This window comes from Podarcis gaigeae, assembly GCF_964106915.1.
Source record: "Podarcis gaigeae genome assembly, chromosome: 3".
Lineage (NCBI taxonomy): Eukaryota > Metazoa > Chordata > Lepidosauria > Squamata > Lacertidae > Podarcis > Podarcis gaigeae.
The window spans coordinates 119,619,027-119,640,534 of NC_139680.1; the positions used below are offsets into that span (position 1 = coordinate 119,619,027).

General features: G+C 48.0%; 1 protein-coding gene and 1 long non-coding RNA gene across 3 annotated transcripts in view; one reads left to right on the forward strand and one right to left on the reverse strand.

The window, feature by feature from the left end:
- Positions 1 to 21,508, forward strand: part of LOC310842150 — a 237,583-nt gene that overhangs the window by 81,245 nt on the left and 134,830 nt on the right. The gene's annotated exons all lie outside the window — the stretch shown is intronic.
- Positions 1 to 21,508, reverse strand: part of EPHX2 (epoxide hydrolase 2) — a 97,221-nt gene that overhangs the window by 70,673 nt on the left and 5,040 nt on the right. Inside the window, exons 2-4 of the mRNA XM_083733464.1 lie at positions 4,348 to 4,432; positions 3,310 to 3,469; positions 1,965 to 2,155 (exon numbers count right to left, since the gene is read on the reverse strand). Of these exons, the coding sequence (XP_083589590.1) occupies positions 1,965 to 2,155; positions 3,310 to 3,469; positions 4,348 to 4,432 (436 nt within the window). The remainder of the gene's footprint in view (positions 1 to 1,964; positions 2,156 to 3,309; positions 3,470 to 4,347; positions 4,433 to 21,508) is intronic.

A 21,508-nucleotide genomic window follows, 5' to 3' on the forward strand; every position in this document is an offset into this window, starting at 1 on the left:
AATCAGGAAAATGGTATGGGCTTGATCTCCCCATCGACCACCACTGGGGTCCAAATTACATGTATATACACACAGACCTACTTCTGAAACTAAATTTAAAGAGAAAGGAGAACAGATCATGAATTTTCTCTGAAGGCCTCATCCAACTTGCTCTCTGAATACTTTTTTTTCACCACAAGACCCATTCCCGCCACCATCCTGTGACCACATTTGACAGGTAGGTGAGGATACTCGCTTGACATCACGACGACATCAGCTGAGCCATTTTTTGCTCGCGCAGTCAGCTGATTGTTGGCAATTGCAAACGGGGTGAGGTGTGGGTGCTGCCAAACAGCTGATCAGTGGTGCATACAAGCCCCTTTTTGGCCCTGCCATGTCTTTACCTGCCACACAACTGGCACTGAGGAAAGCAACCAAGCTGATCAAGGGTCTGGAAACCAAATCTTACAGGGAAAGTTTGAGGGCGTTGGGTGTGTTTAGCCTGGAGAAGAAGAGACTGAGAGGTGACAGGATAGTCACCTTCAAATATCTGAAGGGCTCTAAGAAAAGAAAGATTAAAAATTAAATCAGAAATTAGGGGAAGGATTTGCTGAATTGGCTTGATTAGAGATTGGAATACAGAGAGGGGAGGTATGAGGAGGTCGGGAAAGCAAGTTATATGACCATAAGGGATTGAAATTATACCTGTTATTTGATTTGTATGTATGTTTATCTTATTGTTATTTCTGTTTTCTTTTTTTTCCTTTTTTTTGGTTGTTTTTATGTTATATAATTTTTTAAAAACTTCAATAAATATTCTTTAAAAAACAACAACAAATATCTGAAGGGCTGTCACATGGAAGATGGAACAAGCTTGTTTTCTGCTGCTCCAGAGGGGAGGAGCCGAACCAATGGATTCGAACTACAGTGGTACCTTGGGTTAAGTACTTAATTCGTTCCGGAGGTCCGTACTTAACCTGAAACTGTTCTTAACCTGAAGCACCACTTTAGCTAATGGGGCATCCTGCTGCCGCCGCGCCGCCGGAACACGATTTCTGTTCTCATCCTGAAGCAAAGTTCTTAACCTGAAGCACTCTTTCTGGGTTAGCGGAGTCTGTAACCTGAAGCGTATGTAACCTGAAACATATGTAACCTGAGGTACCACTGTACAAGGAAGGAGATTCTGGCTAAACAGTAGGAAGAACTTTCTGAAAGTGAAAGGTTCCTCACCACCACCCTTGCACCAGAGCACAGAATCATAGAATTGTAGAGTTGAAAGGGACCCCAGGGGTCATCTAGTCCAACCCCCTGCAGTTCAGGACTGATGTTAAACACATCTGGAGAGAGAGAGAGAGAGAGAGAGAGAGAGAGAGAGAGAGAGAGAGATCCTGAAGGGAACAACAGAAGCTTTTTGCAAGTACAAGACAGAAGAAGAAGAAGAGGAGGAGGGGGAGGGGAGGAGGAGGAGGAGGAGGAGGAGTAGTTTGGATTTGATATCCCACTTTATCACTACCCTAAGGAGTCTCAATACTTTGGCCACCTCATGAGAAGAGAAGATTCCCTGTAAAAGACCTTGATGTTGGGAAAGATGGAGAGCGCAAGGAGAAGGGGACGACAGAGCAGGAGATGGCTGGACAGTGTTCTCGAAGCTACCAGCATGGGTTTGAGCAAACTGTGGGAGGCAGGGGAAGACAGGAGGGCCTGGTGTGCTCTGGTCCAGGGGGTCACGAAGAGTCGGACACGACTAAACGACTAAACAACAACAAAGGAGTCTCAAAGCGGCTCACAATCTCCTTTCCCTTCCTCCCCACAAAAAACACTCTGTGAGGTGAGTGGAGCTGAGAGACTTCAGAGAAGTGTGACTGGCCCAAGGTCACCCAGCAGCTGCATGTGGAAGAGTGGGGAAGTGAACCCGGTTCCCCAGATTACGAGTCCACTGCTCTTAACCACTACACCACACTGGCTCTCAGATGTGTGCCACCAACCTCTTCAGGTTTCACTTTCAGCACATCCAGTGCATACTCATAGATCTTGGGATCTGGCTTTTGCAGACCGACACGGCATGACTCAATCACCCGGTCAAAATATCTGTTCAGCAGACAAAGGGCAAGGCCTGTACGGTGCCTGAAGGGGCTGTCATCAACCCAGTTGTTGGTCAGAACAGCTGTCATGAAGCCTGGAAGGGGAGAGGCAGGAGAGTCAGAAGATGAACCAAAGCCCAGGCCACATTCCGTACCATAGTTAGGAAATACATCTTAATTCCAGGTGTGGATTCAGATAGCATAAAGAATTAGGGTGCAGGGAGAAGGGCTTGGGTGCTTTGTAAACCGCCCTAAGATCTTCGGGTGAAGGGTGGCATGGAAATTTAATAATAATAGAAATGACCTGTAATGGTTCTAGGGGTTGCTCTTGCGTAAGTCGTCGCCACTCCTGGCTAGGTTACCTGGGTGAACCCTTTCTGTCCGGACAGCCTCTCACCCGTGGCTGTCTCAATTGCTGGCAGAATCCGTCAGTGGCCGTTTCTTGAACTTCTTCCAGCAAAGAAGTTCTTTGATGCCTAGTCTCCTCCTACTCTCCCTGCGCAGAAGTCTTCTGCGCAGGGAGGGTGTGGGCAGCGGAGGACCCATGCTCTCCCCGCTGGTCTCCGGCGAGGAGTCCTGGAGCCCCCTCACCGATTCCCCCTTCTGCCCCCCTTCTCCACTGGTGCTACGCTGATTTCCTTCCCCAGCAGATGGGCTGCCTCTCTCCCTACTGGGACCCTCTCCGGCATCCCTCCAGAGCCTTCCCTCCACCTCTAGCTCCGATGGCAGTTCCCTGACATGACCCATTCAGAGGGAAAAGCTTTCATGCTGCATCTGTTTTCGGAATACTGTCATACTGCTTTTCTGTTGGATCGCTGTACAGTGGACGCTCGGGTTGCGAACGTGATCGGTGCGGGATGCACGTTTGCAACTCGCAGTGGCACATCTGTGCACATGCGGGTTGTGATATGGGGCTTTTGCGCATGCGCAAAGCGCGATGTAGCGATGTACCCGTTCCGGTACTTCCGGGTTTCGGTGGTTCGTAACCTGAAAAAACGGAACCTGAAGCATCTGTAACCCGAGGTATGACTATACCACTTTGAGAGTTTTTAAAATGTTAAATGTTTTAGAAACACTTTTAAACATACAAGCAATAAATGAAGGATATCAACACTGTGAAAAAATAAATGGCTCCTTCTAAGCTCATAAAAAAGCACCCTACAAAAATACCACACCAACATAGCCGTGAACCATCGGAGGCACCCAGGTTGTGTAACAGCCACCCCTTGCCACACGAAGGAGCCATTACCGTTCTCCCTGAGCCTCACAGCTGCCCGCAGGAAAGGGATATTGAAGGAATGTTCCTCCATCAATTTCTCAACGATCTGAGCCACCGAGAACTGTTTTGGGAGGGAGGCTCCAGAGGCACCAGCAACCTTCTTACAGTCTTCTTCAAAGCCGGCCATCATCTGAAACACAGGAATAGAGGAGGCTGCTTTATGACAAGTCAGACCATTGGGTCCCACTACCTCAGTGTTGATGTATGGAATTGAGAGTTGGACCATAAAGAAGGCTGATCACTGAAGAATTGATGCTTTTGAATTATGGTGCTGGAGGAGACTCTTGAGAGTCCCCTGGCTGCAAGAAGATCAAACCTCTCCATTCTGAAGGAAATCAGCCCTGAGTGCTCACGGGAAGGACAGATCCTGAAGCTGAGGCTCCAAGACTTTGGCCACCTCATGAGAAGAGAAGACTCCCTGGAAAAGACCCTGATGTTGGGAAAGATGGAGGGCACAAGGAGAAGGGGACGACAGAGGACGAGATGGTGGGACAGTGTTCTTGAAGCTACAAACATGAGTCTGACCAAACTGTGGGTGGCAGTGGAAGACAGGAGTGCCTGGCGTGCTGTGGTCCATGGGGTCATGAAGAGTCGGACACGACTAAATGACTAAACAACAACAACAACACCTCAGTGTTGTCTGCATGGATGGAAAGCAGCTCTCCAGGGTTTCCAGGCTGTATAGGTTCCCTACCCAGGGACTGAACCTGGGACCTTCTGCTGATGATCTGCCACAGATTTACGACCTTCCCTGTGTGCTCCCCTGCCACCAAACCTTAGGGAGAATTGCATTATTTATCTTGAAACAGTTGTGCAAGAAAAGGCAAGGTCTTTCCAGCAAGCACGATGAAGAAAGCAGAAATGTCTTTCGGATCCCACGGAACCGGGCCTGATGGAACTGTCCTGCTGTCTAGAGGTCCCAGCGATGGAACATTGGGGCCCATGCCTCCCCATGACATGCTCTGCCCCAAGCCAAGACCCCTCCCTCCTGCAGCCTTTCAGTCTTACCCGAGTGAGTGCCATCTGGCCCGTCATCGCTTTGGAGAAGGGTCCATCAATGCCTCCTTGCAAGGCAACATTTTGGAAGAAATCGCTAGAAGATGAAAGCACATGCACACATACAAAATTAGACCACGGTAAGACTGGCAAATGAATCTTTGCTCCACTGTAAATTTATAATAATAATAATATGATGATGATGATGATGATGATGATGAATTGATTATTTCGGTCACAGACCAGTTCCAGCCCACATACAATATCAAGGAAGTCATAAAACACAATAGGGATACATTTGAATTTGCAAATTAGGTATAACAGGGACAATACAGATATAGCAACAGTTAATAAATATATAAAGTAAAACTTAGTCGCTAACATATAACTAAAATTATCATTGGAGGCCTTAATCATTATGATAGCACAGCTAAATAATAATAATAATAATAATAATAATAATAATAATAATTTATTTATACCCCGCCCATCTAGCTGACTTTTCCTAGCCACTCTGGGTGGCTCCCAATCGAGTGTTAAAAACAATACAACATTTAATATTAAAAACTTCCCAAAACAGGGCTGCCTTCAGATGTCTTTTAAAGATAAGATAGCTGCTTATTTCCTTGACATGTGAAGGGAGGGCGTTCCACAGGGCAGGTGCCACTACCGAGAAGGCCCTCTGTCTGGTTCCCTGTAACCTCACTTCTCGCAATGAGGGAACTATCAGAAGACCCTTGGTGCTCAGTGTCCAGGCAGAATGATGGAGGTAGAGACGCTCCTTCAGGTTCCCTAAGTTTTATTAATTTTAATAATATTAATATTCCACCTTTCATCCGAATTACAGAGTGGCTTACAATATAATACATATATATGAAACAAACACACCCTGAAGACCATGCAGGGCTTCCCACTTTACACCAAGGGTGGGTAAACTCAGGCCTTCTGTGGCCCCCAAGTTCTCTCTGAGTGGCCCTTGCGACTCTCCAGGCCACGCCCCTTCCTAGCCACGTCCCCTTTTGCCAGGCTTGTTTCACATCCTCCTTGAGTATTTGCACCAGGCTGGAATGTGTCCTGGAACTATGATAATGCATTTTGCTTGCCTAGAAGGAAGGAAGGAGGCGGCTTCTGTGCATGTCTATAGAAAGCAGCCTAGCGTTCAAAAGGTATACCGTATTTTTTGCTCCATAAGACTCACTTTCCCCCTCCTAAAAAGTAAGGGGAAATGTGTGTGCGTCTTTTGGAGCGAATGCAGGCTGCGCAGCTATCCCAGAAGCCAGAACAGCAAGAGGGATTGCTGCTTTCGCTGCGCGGCGATCCCTCTTGCTGTTCTGGCTTCTGAGATTCAGAATATATTTATTTCTTGTTTTCCTCCTCCAAAAACTAGGTGCGTCTTATAGAGTGAAAAATACGGTACATGCCTGGAAAGCCCTACCAAGCCAAGTTTCCCAGAAGCAAAAGAACATGGATCAGACCAGTGACTCATCTGGCCCGCAGCTTCTCTAACTTTTCTCTATCCATCTTCTCCATTTTATAATTTTGAAAACTTGCACCATGCCCCCTGTTGCTCGCCTTTTCTCAAAAGTGAAAAGCCCCACATGTCGCCTAACTTCACGGGGAGCCACTCCATCCCCTTGATCATCCTAGGAAGGACTTTGGTGGGCCTTGCAGGGTTCAAAGGAAGGGGGTATGCAGGCAAAAAGGCTTTACAAGCAAGGGAGGGAGACCTGCAAGAAAGAAGATTCCACTTAAACATTAGGAAGAACTTCCTGACAGTAAGAGCTGTTTGACAGTGGAATTTGCTGCCAAGGAGTGTGGTGGAGTCTCCTTCTTTGGAGGTCTTGAAGCAGAGGCTTGACAACCATATGTCAGGAGTGCTTTGATGGCGTTTCCTGCTTGGCAGGGGGTTGGACTCGATGGCCCTTGTGGTCTCTTCCAACTCTATGATTCTATGATTCTATGACCTGCAGACAAAAGGGAGTCAACTAGAGCTCAAGCACAAACTCTTATTCAATTGCATCCATGGAAATGCCAGCCAGCACCGCAGGTTTAAGTTGGAACTCCAAAGCTATAAAAGTGATGGCTTCACCAATCCGATTGCATTCAAAACTGTTGCAACCAGCCCTGGGACCTTAGGGTGAAGGGCGGGTTGTTAATTAAAGCAATAATAATCTTTCCAAGCATACCCTTGTAGTATTAAGATGTCAAGAAGGGAAACGGACCAAACCTCAGGTTCTTTCATCTGTCTTCTTTTCAATCAGATAATCTCCAACCTTTGTAATTAAGGCAGTATCCATATCTCTTGGCTCTGGGGAACTGCTCAAGGGCGTATCCTGACTAAGTGAGTTTTAGCCTTTATAGGTGAAATGTACGTAATACCTTGGAAGCCAGTGCTTGGTGTTTTAATCTCTTTGCTGCTCTTTCATTATTGCGGGGTGGAAGAGGCGATAGGGAGGGAGGAAGATTAAGACCCACTTGTTGTTGGCATCTGTCTATCTCAGGAGACAATGGAGTGTGCCTCTGGGGGTGAAGCCAAAAGGCTGTGTTGTTAGTGACCGCCAGACCCCCAAGCCTGGGAAGTGTGCCCAGACGACAAGACCCCCCTCTTGGCCTTGCCGATGTGGTCCAAAAGAAACCAGAGCAAGATGTTTGGCAGCAGGGAAGGAGAGTCCACCATCTCACACTGGGAGTCTGTTCCACTGTGTATAAATATTATGAAATGGATGGATGGATGATAACAGAACCCTGTCCCAGGCCATGATGGCTACATACTCCACCAGTGTATTGGAGGGCATATGGCTCTGAATGCATTGCTGAGAATCACAGGTGTTGAAGAAGAAGAAGAAGAAGAAGAAGAAGAAGAAGAAGAAGAAGAAGAGGAGGAGGAGGAGGAGGAGGAGGAGTTTGGATTTGATATCCCGCTTTATCACTACCCGAAGGAGTCTCAAAGCGTCTAACATTCTCCTTTCCCTTCCTCCCCCACAACAAACACTCTGTGAGGTGAGTGGGGCTGAGAGACTTCAGAGAAGTGTGACTGGCCCAAGGTCACCCAGCAGCTGCATGTGGAGGAGCGGGGAAGCGAACCTGGTTCACCAGATTACGAGACTACCGCTCTAACCACTACACCACACTGGCTCCACACTGAGAGGGCTCTTGGACTCATGTTCTGCTTTCAGGCTTCCCACTGGGACATCTGGTTGGTCATGAGGAGGGGCGGTGTTCTGCCCCCTCTTATTCTGCCCCAGCACCACATCAAAGGGTCAGTCAGTCAGTGTGTTGGAGAGAGAGAGACTGAGTGTTACAGATCGTGTGTATAGATAAGGTTGCTGCTAAGAGCAGCTGCAGACACTCAGTGCAGTTCAGCATTCATTTATGCTTAGACCTCATTAAGCTCTGTATATAGTTGTAGGTAGAATAAAGAAGATATTCTACAGAGCTGCTCTCCGAGTCGTTTATATGCTCTGCTATACTCTGCTGTGCGACGACTGTCTTCTTGTGGAAGTGAATCCGGTGCTCACAACTCTAAGCTGTGAGTCCACAGCACTTTGACCAGCTCCTGTCCAGAAGGTGGTCTCTGGAAGCTCGCCTGGCCCAGTCGGGGCTAAAGTGTGTGAAACCAGTTGGTGGCACTGGCTCAAGGGCGATGCTGACAGGTCCCTGCTAATGCCTGCAACCAATTTACGGTATTCTGCAAGGGGCAGCGGCAGAAAACGAAACAGCCAGGGAAAGGAGTTTGCCTCCTCACCCGGGGAACCCTTCCTCACACCTCCATGCTGCCCACGAATGAAGGAAAACAAAGAGGCAGAGATGAGTAAATGAAGGCACAAGTGTTGAGTGGGAAAGGGGGGGGGGGCTGAGATGGCAGAGATATTGAGAAAAACAAAGGGTTGCTATTCAGCAGCCAGGAAGATTTGGAAAGCAGCATTGGGCAAAACCAGAAGCCACCCTGATGCGCAATCACTTCCTCAGATTCAGCAACACTTTTTCTCTTTTCTCCTTTTTTCATTTGTTTTTTCTAGCCACCTGGAAAGTCAGGAAATAAGTAAAATAGTAGTAGTGGTAATAATGATAATTATTATTTTATGTCCTCCTGCATTCTGTTGTTTGCTTCGCCTTCACGTTCCCTTCCCCAGCCTTGTTGAACTGTCCTAGTTCTTTGTGTCTCAGCCCCTCTGCCCTGCACACTGTCATTACTGGCAGCTGTGCAGTCCCACCAATCTGCTTCATGCCTGGGCTTGGTATCTCAGCAAGTAAAAGGTAAAGCGACCCCTGACCATTAGGTCCAGTCGTGGCCAACTCTGGGGTTGCGGCGCTCATCTCGCACTACTGGCCGAGGGAGCCGGCATACAGCTTCCGGGTCATGTGGCCAGCATGACTAAGCTGCTTCTGGCAAACCAGAGCAGCACACAGAAACGCTGTTTACCTTCCCGCCGGAGCGGTACCTATTTATCTACTTGCACTTTGACGTGCTTTCGAACTGCTAGGTTGGCAGGAGCAGGGACCGAGCAACGGCAGCTCACTCCGTTGCGGGGATTTGAACCGCTAACCTTCTGATTGGCAAGTCCTAGGCTCTGTGGTTTAACCCACAGCGCCACCCACATCCCTGTCTCACCAAGTACCATTCTCCAAATGGTGTCTATGTATTAAGTCTCATCCCATTCTTTTTTTAAAAAAGCAAAGAAACAAAGGTAAGACACATCATCAACACACAACAAGCAGATCAGCAGAAGTGGGGAACCTGTGGCCCTCCAGATGTCATGGTCATGTCCCAACTCCCATCAACCCTCACCGTTGGCCATGCTGACTTCTGGGACTGATAGGAGTTGGGTGTTCAACAGCATCTGGAGGGCCACTGGCACCCCACCCCAATATAGAGTGCAAGAAGACAATGTCAGATAAATCTGAGACCCAAAGCTTTCTCAGATGCCTTGTGTTGGATACCATCCCATGCAGCCATCCACAGACGCCATACAACCTCAAAGCATTCAGGATGGTCGGCACTTTGTGGATAACTCATGATCTCTATCCAAAAGCCTCTTTTAACTTCCCTCTTCCCCTATGTTAAACGAGGAGCAGACACTATATTTACATTTCCAAAACGTATCATTGTGGTCAGCATAAGCCATGCTCAATCCTAAAGGTGTCAAATAACCCTCAGTAGTGATTTTCTTTTAGATTTACAGAGGAAGAACATGCTGATCCTGTAGTAAACATAGCAAATCAAACATTCTAGGACTTGGGAGCCAATCATATTTCCCCTTTCCTAAGGTTATTGCTCTTAATGAAGGGTGCGAGGCTTTGCACATGAACCCAAATCATGCACTCCTGTAGCAGGGTCTAGCTTGGACAGGAAATTCTGCTGGTGCTTTAATTATTATTATTAATAATAATAATATATTCATACCCCGCCCATCTGGCTTTCTTTCCCCAGCCACTCTGGATGGCTTTCAATAACATATTAAAAACACAATAAAACATCAAACATTAAAAACTGCCCTAAGCAGGGCTGCCTTCAGATGTTTTCGAAAAGTCACATAGTTGCTTATTCCCTTGACATCTGATGGGAGGGCATTCCACAGCGCGGGCACCACTACTGAGAAGGCCCTCTGCCTGGTTTAAAGCAACAGAGTTCAGTTATCATTCACAGTCACCTACAATTACGATGTTCTGGTCTCCCATAAATACCCCGTTCTTCCTCCTCCCATTCTTGACTGCACATGGCAAGTTCTACCTTGGCCGCAAGTGTAGCCTTCATTTGAAAGAAGTTCCAGAGGCTGTACTTTAACCCGCTTTTGACAGCCAGTGGTGGTGTGTAGTTTAAAGGCTGCGGCCTTTGGCTTGGGAAGATCCAAGTTTAAAGGAGAGTTCCTCTGAGCCACGAAAATTAGTGAGTAAACTTGGGCTAGTTGCGATCTCCTCTTAACCTACCTCACACGGTTGTCAGGGAGTTGATGTGGAAGAGCCTATGTTCCTTGGAAGAAGAGCGAGTAGCAATGTAACAAACAACAAGTGCCTTCTTCATGGCAGCACACAGTTAAACTATGCAAATTGCTGCAGCAGGAGGCAATGATAGCTATCATCCTAAAAGGTAAAGGTACCCCTGACCGTTAGGTCCAGTCGCGGACGACTCTGGGATTGTGGCACTCATCTCGCTTTACTGGCTCCCTAAAATATGACTGCTTTGCTCATTCCTGTACATAGGGTGCCTACATTCTGTTATGCGCAAATGGCTTGACCTATTAGGTCCATAAATTACCATATAGCATATAAGGTAAAGAGATCCCTGACCATTAGGTCCAGTCACAGATGATTCTGGGGTTGTGTGTTCATCTCGCTCTATAGGCCGAGGGAGCTGGTGTTTGTCCGCAGACAGCTTCTGGGTCATGTGGCCAGCATGACTAAGTCGCTTCTGGCGAACCAGAGCAGCACACGGAAACGCCATTTACCTTCCCTCCGGAGCGGTACCTATTTATCTACTTGCACTTTGACGTGCTTTCGAACTGCTAGGTTGGCAGAAGCAGGGACCGAGCAACGGGAGGTCACCCCGTTGCGGGGATTCGAACCTCCAACCTTCTGATCGGCAAGCCCTAGGCTCTGTGGTTTAGACCACAGTACCAGCCGCATCCCAGCTATCATCCTAGATGGCTTTAAAAGAGGATTAGACAAGTTCATGGAGGAAAAGGCTATGAATGGCTGCTAGCTATGCTTAGTCTCCACCCAGCTGGAAGCAGCTTCTGAAACACCAGGTGCTAGAAGCTGAATGAGGGGAAAGGGCTCGTGCCCAGATCCTTCTTGCTGGTTTCTCACAGGCGTCTGGTTGGCCATTGCGAGAAAAGGATGCTGGACGAGACTGGCCAGCAGCCGGGTCCAGCAGGCTCTTATTAAGTTCTTATGGAGCTTCAGTATTCAAGGCCAGCACTCAGCTGTGACTCTCTGGTGTGATGTGAACAGACTTGAATTTCTCTTGCCTGTTTTTCCTAACTTCCCATTCTTTCACACTCTTCTCTTTGATTCCTCCTCTGCACTAAATAGATTCCCTTGGCTTCCCTTCTTAGGATCCCTCTTGGGAACTCAAGTTTCTGGAGCTCCTCTTTCTATATTTTTATTTGTACCCTGTTCTTCTGCTCATTGAGAACCCAGAGCAGCCGAAAGCTCGGCATTTCTGATAGAGTTACCTGTCAACTTGAGGGACGCTTAAAGCTCATCCGTTTCTGACGGTTCTGGCACAGTTGCTTCCATTAGGAATGACCTTTACTTACATAATGCATATTTATGCTAATTGGCTTCTTTGTTTGGCAGCTCTGCTTTTGTCTCATTTATTTATCATTTCAAATTATAACAGTGCAATCTTGGCCTTCAAAAATCAATGGTAACAAGGACGGGTCAAGGCTCCACGGCAGAACACCTGCTTTGCATGCAGAAGGCTCCAGGCTGAATCAGAATCATAGAATTGCAGTTTCTATCTAGTCCAACCCCCTGCAATGCAGAAATCACAGCTGAAGATTCTGTAACAGATAGGCCAACCAGCCTCTGCTTAAAAACCTAGAAGGAAGGAGTCTAACACCTTCCAAGGGAGTCTCTTCTACTGTTCTTCCTAATGTTTAGTCGGAACCGCCTTTCTTATAATTTGAAAACATTGGTTCAGGCCCTCCCCTCTGGAGCAGTAGGAAACAACCTTGCTCCATCTTCCATGTGACAGCCTATCAGATATGTGAAGATGGCAATCCTATCACTTCTCAGTCTCCTCTTCTCCAGGCCAAACTAGAAAGGAATGCTGTGATCACCAATAGTCAGCATGGATTTCTGAAAAATACCGGTAAGTCATGTCAGACTAACCTGATCTCGTTTTTTGACAGAATTACAAGCCTGGTAGATGAAGGGAACGCAGTGGATGTAGCCTACCTTGATTTCAGCAAGGCATTTGACAAGGTGCCCCATGATATTCTTGTAAAGAAGCTGGTAAAATGCGGTCTTGACTATGCTACCACTCAGTGGATTTGTACCGTAACTGGCTGACTGACCGAACCCAAAGGGTGCTCATCAGTGGTTCCTCTTCATCCTGGAGAAGAGTGACTAGTGGGGTGCCACAGGGTTCTGTCTTGGGCCCAGTCTTATTCAACATCTTTATCAATGACTTGGATGTCGGACTCAAGAGCATCCTGATCAAATTTGCAGATGACACCAAACTGGGAGGGGTGGCTAACACCCCAGAGGACAGGATCACACTTCAAAACGACGTTGACAGATTAGAGAACTGGGCCAAAACAAACAAGATAAATCCTAACAGAGAGAAATGTAAAGTATTGCACTTGGGCAAAAAAAAATGAGAGGCACAAATACAAGATGGGTGACACCTGGCTTGAGAGCAGTACATGTGAAAAGGATCTAGGAGTCTTGGTTGACCACAAACTTGACATGAGCCAACAGTGTGACCCGGCAGCTAAAAAAGCCAATGCAATTCTGGGCTGCATCAATAGGAGTATAGCATCTAGATCAGGGGTGTCAAACTCAAATTCATCTGGGGCCGCATCAGCAGTTTGGTCACCCTCAAACGGCCAGTTGTATCTGTAGGACTTTATCAAAGTTATTTTTCCTTAGGCACTGGTGTGTGTTGTCTTGAACCTATACACTATTTAATATACCGATTCCAGTACGATTTTAAATAAGAATAGAAGAAATAATAATGATTTTTTAAAAAGATGACGAGATGGGCTTCCAGGCAGACTGGAGCTCCAACGGGGAGGAGACAGGAGCCTGTCCCAACAGAGCATAGCAGAAGCAAATGTTGCCTCCCCCCGCCTTGCCGCCGCACTCAGGAGTCGGAGGATACGGAGCAGCAGTTTGGACAGCAGCAGTTTCTTCCTTGCAAGGGAGCCCCAGCGGCACTGCGGGCACGGGTGGCCAGGATGTCCTGCTGGGGCCCCGAGCTGCTGCAGTTGCTCCCGGGGAGGGGGCTATCTGCCAAGTCCTCCGGCCCGGAGAAAGCCGATGTGTTGGCGTGGGAAGGGGGGGGTGTTTCATAGCCAGGCTCCCACAGCCAAGTTGCTGGCAGGCTCCCACTTTGCTCCAGCCACCCAGATGCCGGCGCGGTCCTCTTCGCCCGCCCACACCGCCCGCCCACCAGGCTCCCTCCACTCCACTCTGCGCAGCTGAACCGGCAGCAGCCTCGCCTCTCCCAGCCCAGCCGGGGCGTGCCGCCTGCGGCAGGACCTGAACCTGGTCCCCGCTCTCCACTCACCTCCGCCGTTCCCTTCTCCACCTGCCGGCCCCGCTATCTACCCACCAGGGCGACCCCCAACCAGCCCCTGGCCCCGTCGCCCGCGCCCCCGGCCATCTCCTAGCCAGCTGCAGCGCCGCAGTGGCCTCTTCTTGCGGCCCGAGTGAGTGAGCGAGCAGCGTCCCAAGCGTGGCTCTCACTCCCTGCCCTCGTTGCCAGCCTCTGCGGCTCTCTCAGGCTCCAAAAGTTGCCGTGCGCGCCACCCGCCCCCTCGAGCAGCCGCGCCCGGGAGGCTCCGAGGGGCAGAGGCAGCCGGCTCCAAGCTTGGCTTCGCGGGACCGCCTCCTCTGCAGCGAGCCCCGGACTGGAGCGAGCGAGCAGAAAGCCTCTTTGCCCGGCCCGCGAGGCAGGCGAAAGTTGCGGGACCAGCCGGTAGGCAGCGCCAACGGGGTGTGTCAGTTGGAGCCCTGTCTGCAAGCAGGCAGGGAAGGCTGTTCACGTGGGTCACTTTTTAGAAAGGCAGAGAGCCTCCGCCGGAGTGCGGACCCTAAAATCTGGGTCGGGACCAGTAAAAAGGACGAGAAGCTCGCTTCCTCACCCTTGATGCCACGGGCCACATGACGAGGTCTGGCGGGCCGGATTCGGCCCGCGGGCCTTGTGTTTGACACCCGTGATCTAGATCAAGGGAAGTAATAGTGCCACTGTATTCTGCTCTGGTTAGACCTCACCTGGAGTACTGTGTCCAGTTCTGGGCACCACAGTTCAAGAAGGACACTGACAAACTGGAACGTGTCCAGAGGAGGGCAACCAAAATGGTCAAAGGCCTGGAAACGATGCCTTATGAGAAATGGGTAAGGGAGCTGGGCATGTTTAGCCTGAAGAAGAGGAGGTTAAGGGGTGATATGATTGTTGGCTATTTGCAGTATGGTAGCGCAGCAGAGAGCTTGCTGGGGAGACCATGCATTAAAAGGGGACTCAAAAATAACTTAAACAAGGTTTTAATAAGAAAAACAAAAACTCCATTTACACTAAATACATCAACAAACCAGACCCAACCACCAACCCAAACCCCAGGGTAAGTGCTGCTCCTTATATACTACACCCAAATACTGACACACCTTAATCAATACAACTCAGCAGTACCTGCTATGTTTCACAGCTGTAAAGCTGGGTCTCGTTATCTTGCTCTGGCCCCTTAAAGACATACACATCGGGTGGAACAATGATGAACCTTTACATTGAAAGAAACCATTCAACAATGATAGCCATGTTCCAATATATAAAAGGATGTCACATAGAGGAGGGAGAAAGGTTGTTTTCTGCTGTTCCAGAGAAGCGGACACGGAGCAATGGATCCAAACTACAAGAAAGAAGATTCCACCTAAACATTAGGAAGAACTTCCTGACAGTAAGAGCTGTTCGACAGTGGAATTTGCTGCCAAGGAGTGTGGTGGAGTCTCCTTCTTTGGAGGTCTTTAAGCAGAGGCTTGACAACCATATGTCAGGAGTGCTCTGATGGTGTTTCCTGCTTGGCAGGGGGTTGGACTCGATGGCCCTTGTGGTCTCTTCCAACTCTATGATTCTATGATTCTATGATTCCTCATATGGTTTGGTTTCCAGGCCCTTCATCATCCTGCTCAGCCTCCTCTGCACACCTTCCAACTTGTCAATATCCTTCTTAAACTGCAGTGCCTAGAACTGGGCAGACGACCCCAGGTGGGGTATGACCAAGGCAGAATAGAGCGCCCAGAAGCCTCAGATTCTCCACCTAGTAATTATATCCAGTTGTGGGTCTGGCTGAAGATCAACCAAGGAATTTGGGATGAAAATACAATTTCTCAAGTCTTTTCTAGAAGAGCTTTAGTTGTTCTGTATATGGACTGTTTCATCCCTCAGGCTAAAGGCTGGGCCTTAGATGGCAGAACCTCTTGTACTGTCTTGATCCCATATCTGCTACCCTTCCCTGCCATTAGAATGCAGCATGTGCTGTCTTGTTCTATTGCATTTCAGCAACCTCCCCTAATCCCTCTTTTTAAAGCCATCACTCATGTGTGCCTTTGAAAGGATGTCTCCATGTTCCCGATGGAATTTTGCATGTGGTGTGTATGGAGAATGGTGTTCCAGATGTACCAACTCTCTTCCTTGTGGGCTTTGGAATTTCTTCAAAGCGTTTCTTCTGAAAGTGGGGCTTAGTGTTTGACATCATATATCAAATGGAAGGAGCTGATCTTTCCCATCATAGAGTTGTAGGGTAGGGAAAGGGAAGGGAACATGAAGGTGAAGCAAACAATAGAACGCAGGAGAACACTACCTACCAATTACAGTGGTGCCTCGCAAGACGAAAAGAATCCGTTCCGCGATTCTCTTCGTCTAGCGGTTTTTTTGTCTTGCGAAGCAAGCCCATTGACAGCTTAGCGGATTAGCGCTACAGCGGTCTAGCGGCTTCTAGCGATCAGCTGTTAAGCGGCTTATCAGCGGATCAGCTGTTTAGCGGCTTAGGAAAAGGGGGGGAGCGAAAAACCCCCACGGGAACTCGCAAGATTTTTTCGTCTTGCGAAGCAACCCCATAGGGAAATTCGTTTTGCGAAGCGCCTCCAAAACGGAAAACCCTTTCGTCTAGCGGGTTTTCCGTCTTGTGAGGCGTTCGTCTTGCGGGGCACCACTGTATGCCATTTGAAGTCAAAGGGCATAAGAAGATAAGATAAGGATCAGGTGCTCAGCCTGGGAGTCATTTCGAACTCACAGCTGTCCATGGAGGTGCAGGTTAATTCTGTGTCCAGGGTGACTGTCTACCAACTACACCTGGTACGCAGGCTGAGACCCTACCTGCCCTCAGACTGTCTCACCATAGAGTTGTGCATGCTTTGGTTATCTCCTGCTTGGACTACTGTCATGCGCTCTATGTGGGGCTACCTTTGAAGGTGACCCGGAAACTGCAATTAATCCAGAATGTGGCACCTAGACTGTTGACTGGGAGTGGCTGCCGGGACCACATAACACCGGTCCTAAAAGATCTGCATTGGCTCCCAGTACGTTTCCAAGCACAATAGATAAATAAACTTTATTCGCATTAGCCAATTGCCATAGCAACATAAAACAAGCAATATATACAATTAAAAAGACAACAATTGGTAAAAAGGACAATCACTGGCTCCTAGTACGCTTCCGAGCACAATTCAAAGTGTTGGTGCTGACCTTTAAAGCCCTAAACGGCCTCTGTCTGTCCTGTATACCTGAAGGAGCGTCTCCACCCCCATTGTTCAGCCCAGACACTGAGGTCCAGCTCTGAGGGCCTTCTGGCAGTTCCCTCATTGCAAGAATGAAGTTACAAGGAACTAGACAGAGGGCCTCCTCGGTAGTGGCGCCCGCCCTGTGGAACACCCTCCCTTCAGATGTGAAGGAAATAAGCAGCTATCTTTTCTTTAAAAGACATCTGAAGGCAGCCCTGTTTAGGGAAGTTCTTAATATTTAATGCTGTACTGTTTTTAACACTTGAGTGGAAGCCACCCAGAGTGGCTGGGGAAACTCAGCCAGATAGCCAGGGTATAAATAAATTTATTATTATTATTATTATTATTATTATTATTATTATTGCTGCCTGCAGGATTACGCCAATGGCCCATCTGGTCTATCGAGTCCAGCATTCTCTGCTCACAATGGCCAACCATAAGCCTGGTGGGAAACCAGCGAGCAGAACATGAGCAAGAGCGCTCTCCCATCTCGTGGTTGGCAGCAACTGGGCCTCCTGCTGCCGCCGCGCCGCTGGAGCACAATTTCTGTTCTCATCCTGAAGCAAAGTTCTTAACCTGAGGTACTATTTCTGGGTTTGCGGAGTCTGTAACCTGAAGCGTATGTAACCTGAAGTGTATGTAACCCGAGGTACCACTGTATTCAATACCAACCAATTATGGCAATTGGTGTCAAAGGGCATAAGAAAATAAGAATAGCTTGCAGGATTATGCCAATGGCCCTTCTGGTCTGTTGTGTCCAGCATCCCATGCTCACAGTGGCCACCCAGATGCCTGTTGGGAAACCAACGGGCAGAACGTGAGCAAGAGCACTCTCCCATCTTGTGGTTGGCAACAACTGGTATCCAGAAACATTATGGCTAGTAGTCATTGACAGCCCTCTCCTTCATAAATCACTGCTTCCCTAGTATGACTATGTACTGCATGAAGAAGTATATAATTCTATCTCTCCTAAATCATAGAATGGTAGCGTTGGAAGGGACCCAAGGGTCATCTAGTCCAACCCCCTGCAATGCAGGAATCTCAGCTAAAGCATCCAGGTTTCCAGTAACTGGTCACAGCCATCAAGGCTAGAAGCCATCAGTAACTCACTCCTCCATGAATCTGCCTCGTTCTCTTTAGGCTGCTAATGCACTAGCATTGACTTGCGTGGTTACATGCGAAAAGTTAGACAGGCAAGAGTGATTGCGGTTAGCAACATTAATGGACAAATGGTCTGGGCTGCTTAACCAGTCCCATTTCCCCTGCCTTCCCACACACCCATGAAATGTCTCTGGAAGAGTTTCAGCTGCAAGGTTCTTCTCTTCCAGCCTCAAGCCTGGAGAGGCAGCCACTTCATCTCTCAAGAGTGACTAGTAGCTGCTTCACTCTGCAAGCATTTAATCCACCACCAGCTCACGGGCTGCCAATCAGTTCCCAGCAGAGGTCAACTGGCTTATTGCTCCATCTCATCTTCTTGCAAAAGCTGCCTTGTGCAAACAGGCTGTTGCATTCTATGATTAAACGGGAGTTACACTACTTGCTCAGCAACTGACTGGGCTAAACTCAATGTTATCTCTTACATGAAGATACTGCACTAAAAACACATAAAGGAGCCTACATCCCTGATCAACTCAAACAACTTCACAAAAGATACCTTCTGAAATGCCGCAATAAAGTACATAGGTGTTGCTTTATGCATTCTGCAACCTGTGGGTTAGACAGGGTGAGTGGTTTCAAAGAAACTGGGGTGCAGTTAGCATGAGAACACTGAGTGATAAAGGTGTTGAAAAATACATGAAGGAAATAAAGTGAGGTCCCTGTGTTGTCTAGGTAAGAGAGATTTAGGCATGCCTTAAAGGTAAAGGTAAAGGGACCCCTGACCATTAGGTCCAGTCGTGGCTGACTCTGGGGTTGCAGCGCTCAACTCGCTTTTTGGCTAAGGGAGCCGGCGTACAGCTTCTGGGTCATGTGGCCAACATGACTAAGCCGCTTCTGGCGAACCAGAGCAGCGCACGGAAATGCCGTTTACCTTCCCGCCGGAGCGGTACCTATTTATCTACTTGCACTTTGACGTGCTTTCAAACTTACTCACATATAATAAGTTTCCTTATTTGCCAATAACATTTTTATTGAAAGCTTTTTTAACCCATTAAACACTAAAACTCAAACTCATTTATACAAAAATACAAAACCCAGTTATATAGGGAAAAGAAAAGAGTTTCCTCTGTTCCTGTTTGCATTGATTGATTTATTCTAGCGACACTTTTTTTAAAGCACAAAATGCCTTTTAACTGTTCTGTGATTGAAATGTGTATTAAGTTCAGTTTCAGTGCAAGTAACCTTAAGGTACATTTGCTGGAAATGGTGGGATGAAATGATTGTAGTTTCAGATAAAGATCAATAAAATATCCCTCTAAAGAGAATGACAAAATTGACAAAACCAAATGGCATGGGGTTTGTTTGTTTTAATAAACAGATATTTATGGTGTTTTCTGGGGACAATTAAAATCACAAAATAAAAGAAGAGGGTGCAGTGAAATGCTGTCTCGCCCTTCTCCCTCTCCCAGTGGAAACACGTGCTCAGATGCTTTCTTTTTTCATGTCCAAACGCCTTATAAAATTAGCCTCTCTGTGGTGTATCTGAAGTCTAAAGTCAAAGATAAGAGACGGTTATAAAAAAATGCTTTCTGTTCCTTCTGAGAACAGCAGCAGCAGATGAGAGAGATGTAGATCCTGTGCATGCTTATCTGTGAGTAGACATCACCGAACACAGCGGTCTGAACCTATTCCCAAACAGGCATGGAAGACACCAACTTTTGCAAACAGTGCCTGAAGGTGACATAGCATTAAGTAACCCCCATATTGACTTGGAGAGAGTTTCCCCCAAATCTAGTAGAAACAAAAGGTAAGGTAAAGGATCCCTGGATGGTTAGGTCCAGTCCAAGGCGACTATGGGGTTGCGGCACTCATCTCGCTTTAGGCCGAGGGAGACAGTGTTTCTGGGTCGTGTGGCCAGCAAGACTAAACCGCTTCTGTCGCAATGGGACACTATGACAGAAGCCACAGTGGTACCTATTTATCTACTTGCACTGGCGTGCTTTTGACCTGCTAGGTTGGCAGAAGCTGAGACAGAGCAACAGGAGCTCACCACCATCGGGGGGATTTGAATCACCGACCTTCCAATCAGCAAGCCCAAGAGGCTCAGGGGTTTAGACCACAGCGCCACCTGTTCCCAGCAAAGCCAAGCTCAATACAATACCTCTCAAAACAATACCAAGTACCTACAAGTAGTGAGTTGGTGGTCACTGCTGCCTTCTGGGGGAGCAAGTTCCATAGTTTAACTATGTGCTTCGTGAAAAAATCCTTTATCTGCCCTGAATCTTGCAACCTTCACTATTCAGCTGCACCACCCTCTATTCCAAGCCCATCAACAGATGGTGTAATTGCCTGAACCCTGTTTATCATTCGCTAGTGCTCTGACATGGCTGCACACACATCCCTGGCAACCCAATGCTGGATGGAATCATGAATGCTACCTTGAGCTCCTTGGATAAAAAGGTGGGCTATATAAAGGCACAGATCGTGAAGCTGAGGCTCCAAGACTTTGGCCACCTCATGAGAAGAGAAGACTCCCTGGAAAAGACCCTGATATTGGGAAAGATGGAGGGCACAAGGACAAGGGGACGACAGAGGACGAGATGGTGGGACAGTGTTCACGAAGCTACCAGCATGAGTTTGACCAAACTGCGGGAGGCAGTGGAAGACAGGAGTGCCTGGCATGCTCTGGTCCAGGGGGTCACGAAGAGGCGGACACCACTAAGCGACTAAACAACAATATACATGCAAAAAATGAATAAATCACAGCCTCTTGTGGCAACAAATTCCATCGTTTAGCTTTGTGCCGTATGAAAAGGTACTTTCTTTTGCCTGTCCAGAATTGTCCAGCTTTCAGCTTCAAAATGTGGTCCAGAGTTTTTGTTATTAAAGGGCAGGAGGAAGTAACTCCTCTATCCACTTTCTCCACATCATGAATAATTCTATACAGCTCTGTCTTGCATCTTCTTACTCCCCTTTGCTCTCAACTAAGAAGCCCCAAACGTTGCAACCTCTCCCATGTCCACTTAGCTGGGACGGTTCCAGTCTTGGACTGGATCATACCTGCTCGAAGAACAGCAACGGAAGTCTGAGCACAGAAGAGAGAAGCATTCATAATTTACTGAGAATGGGAAGAGAGCGGAAGAGAAGGTCAGGTCAGGTCAGTTAAAGGACCCTTGGGCGGTTAAGTCCAGTCAAAGGTGACTATGGGGTTGCAGCACTCATCTCGCTTTTCAGGCCAAGGGAGCCGGTGTTTGTCCACAGACAGCTTTCCGAGTCATGTAGCCAGCAGGACTAAACCACTTCTGGCACAATGGGACACCATGATAGAAACCAGAGTGCATGGAAACGCCGTTTACCGTCCCTATTTATCTACTCACACAGGTATGTTTTCGAACTGCTAGGCTGACAGAAACTTGAGCAGAGCATCGGCAAGCCCAGGAGGCTTGTGGTTTAGACCACAGCACCACCCGTTCCCTAGAAGGTAAAATAGGATGCCCTGAGCACCAGTTGCAGGGAATCAATCACAAGTGGGGATGGCAGCTGCACTCTGATCTTTACTGCGGACTCCCCAAAGGCATCTGGGAGAAAAGGATGCTGGACTCATGAGCCTTTGGACCCAACCCAGCAG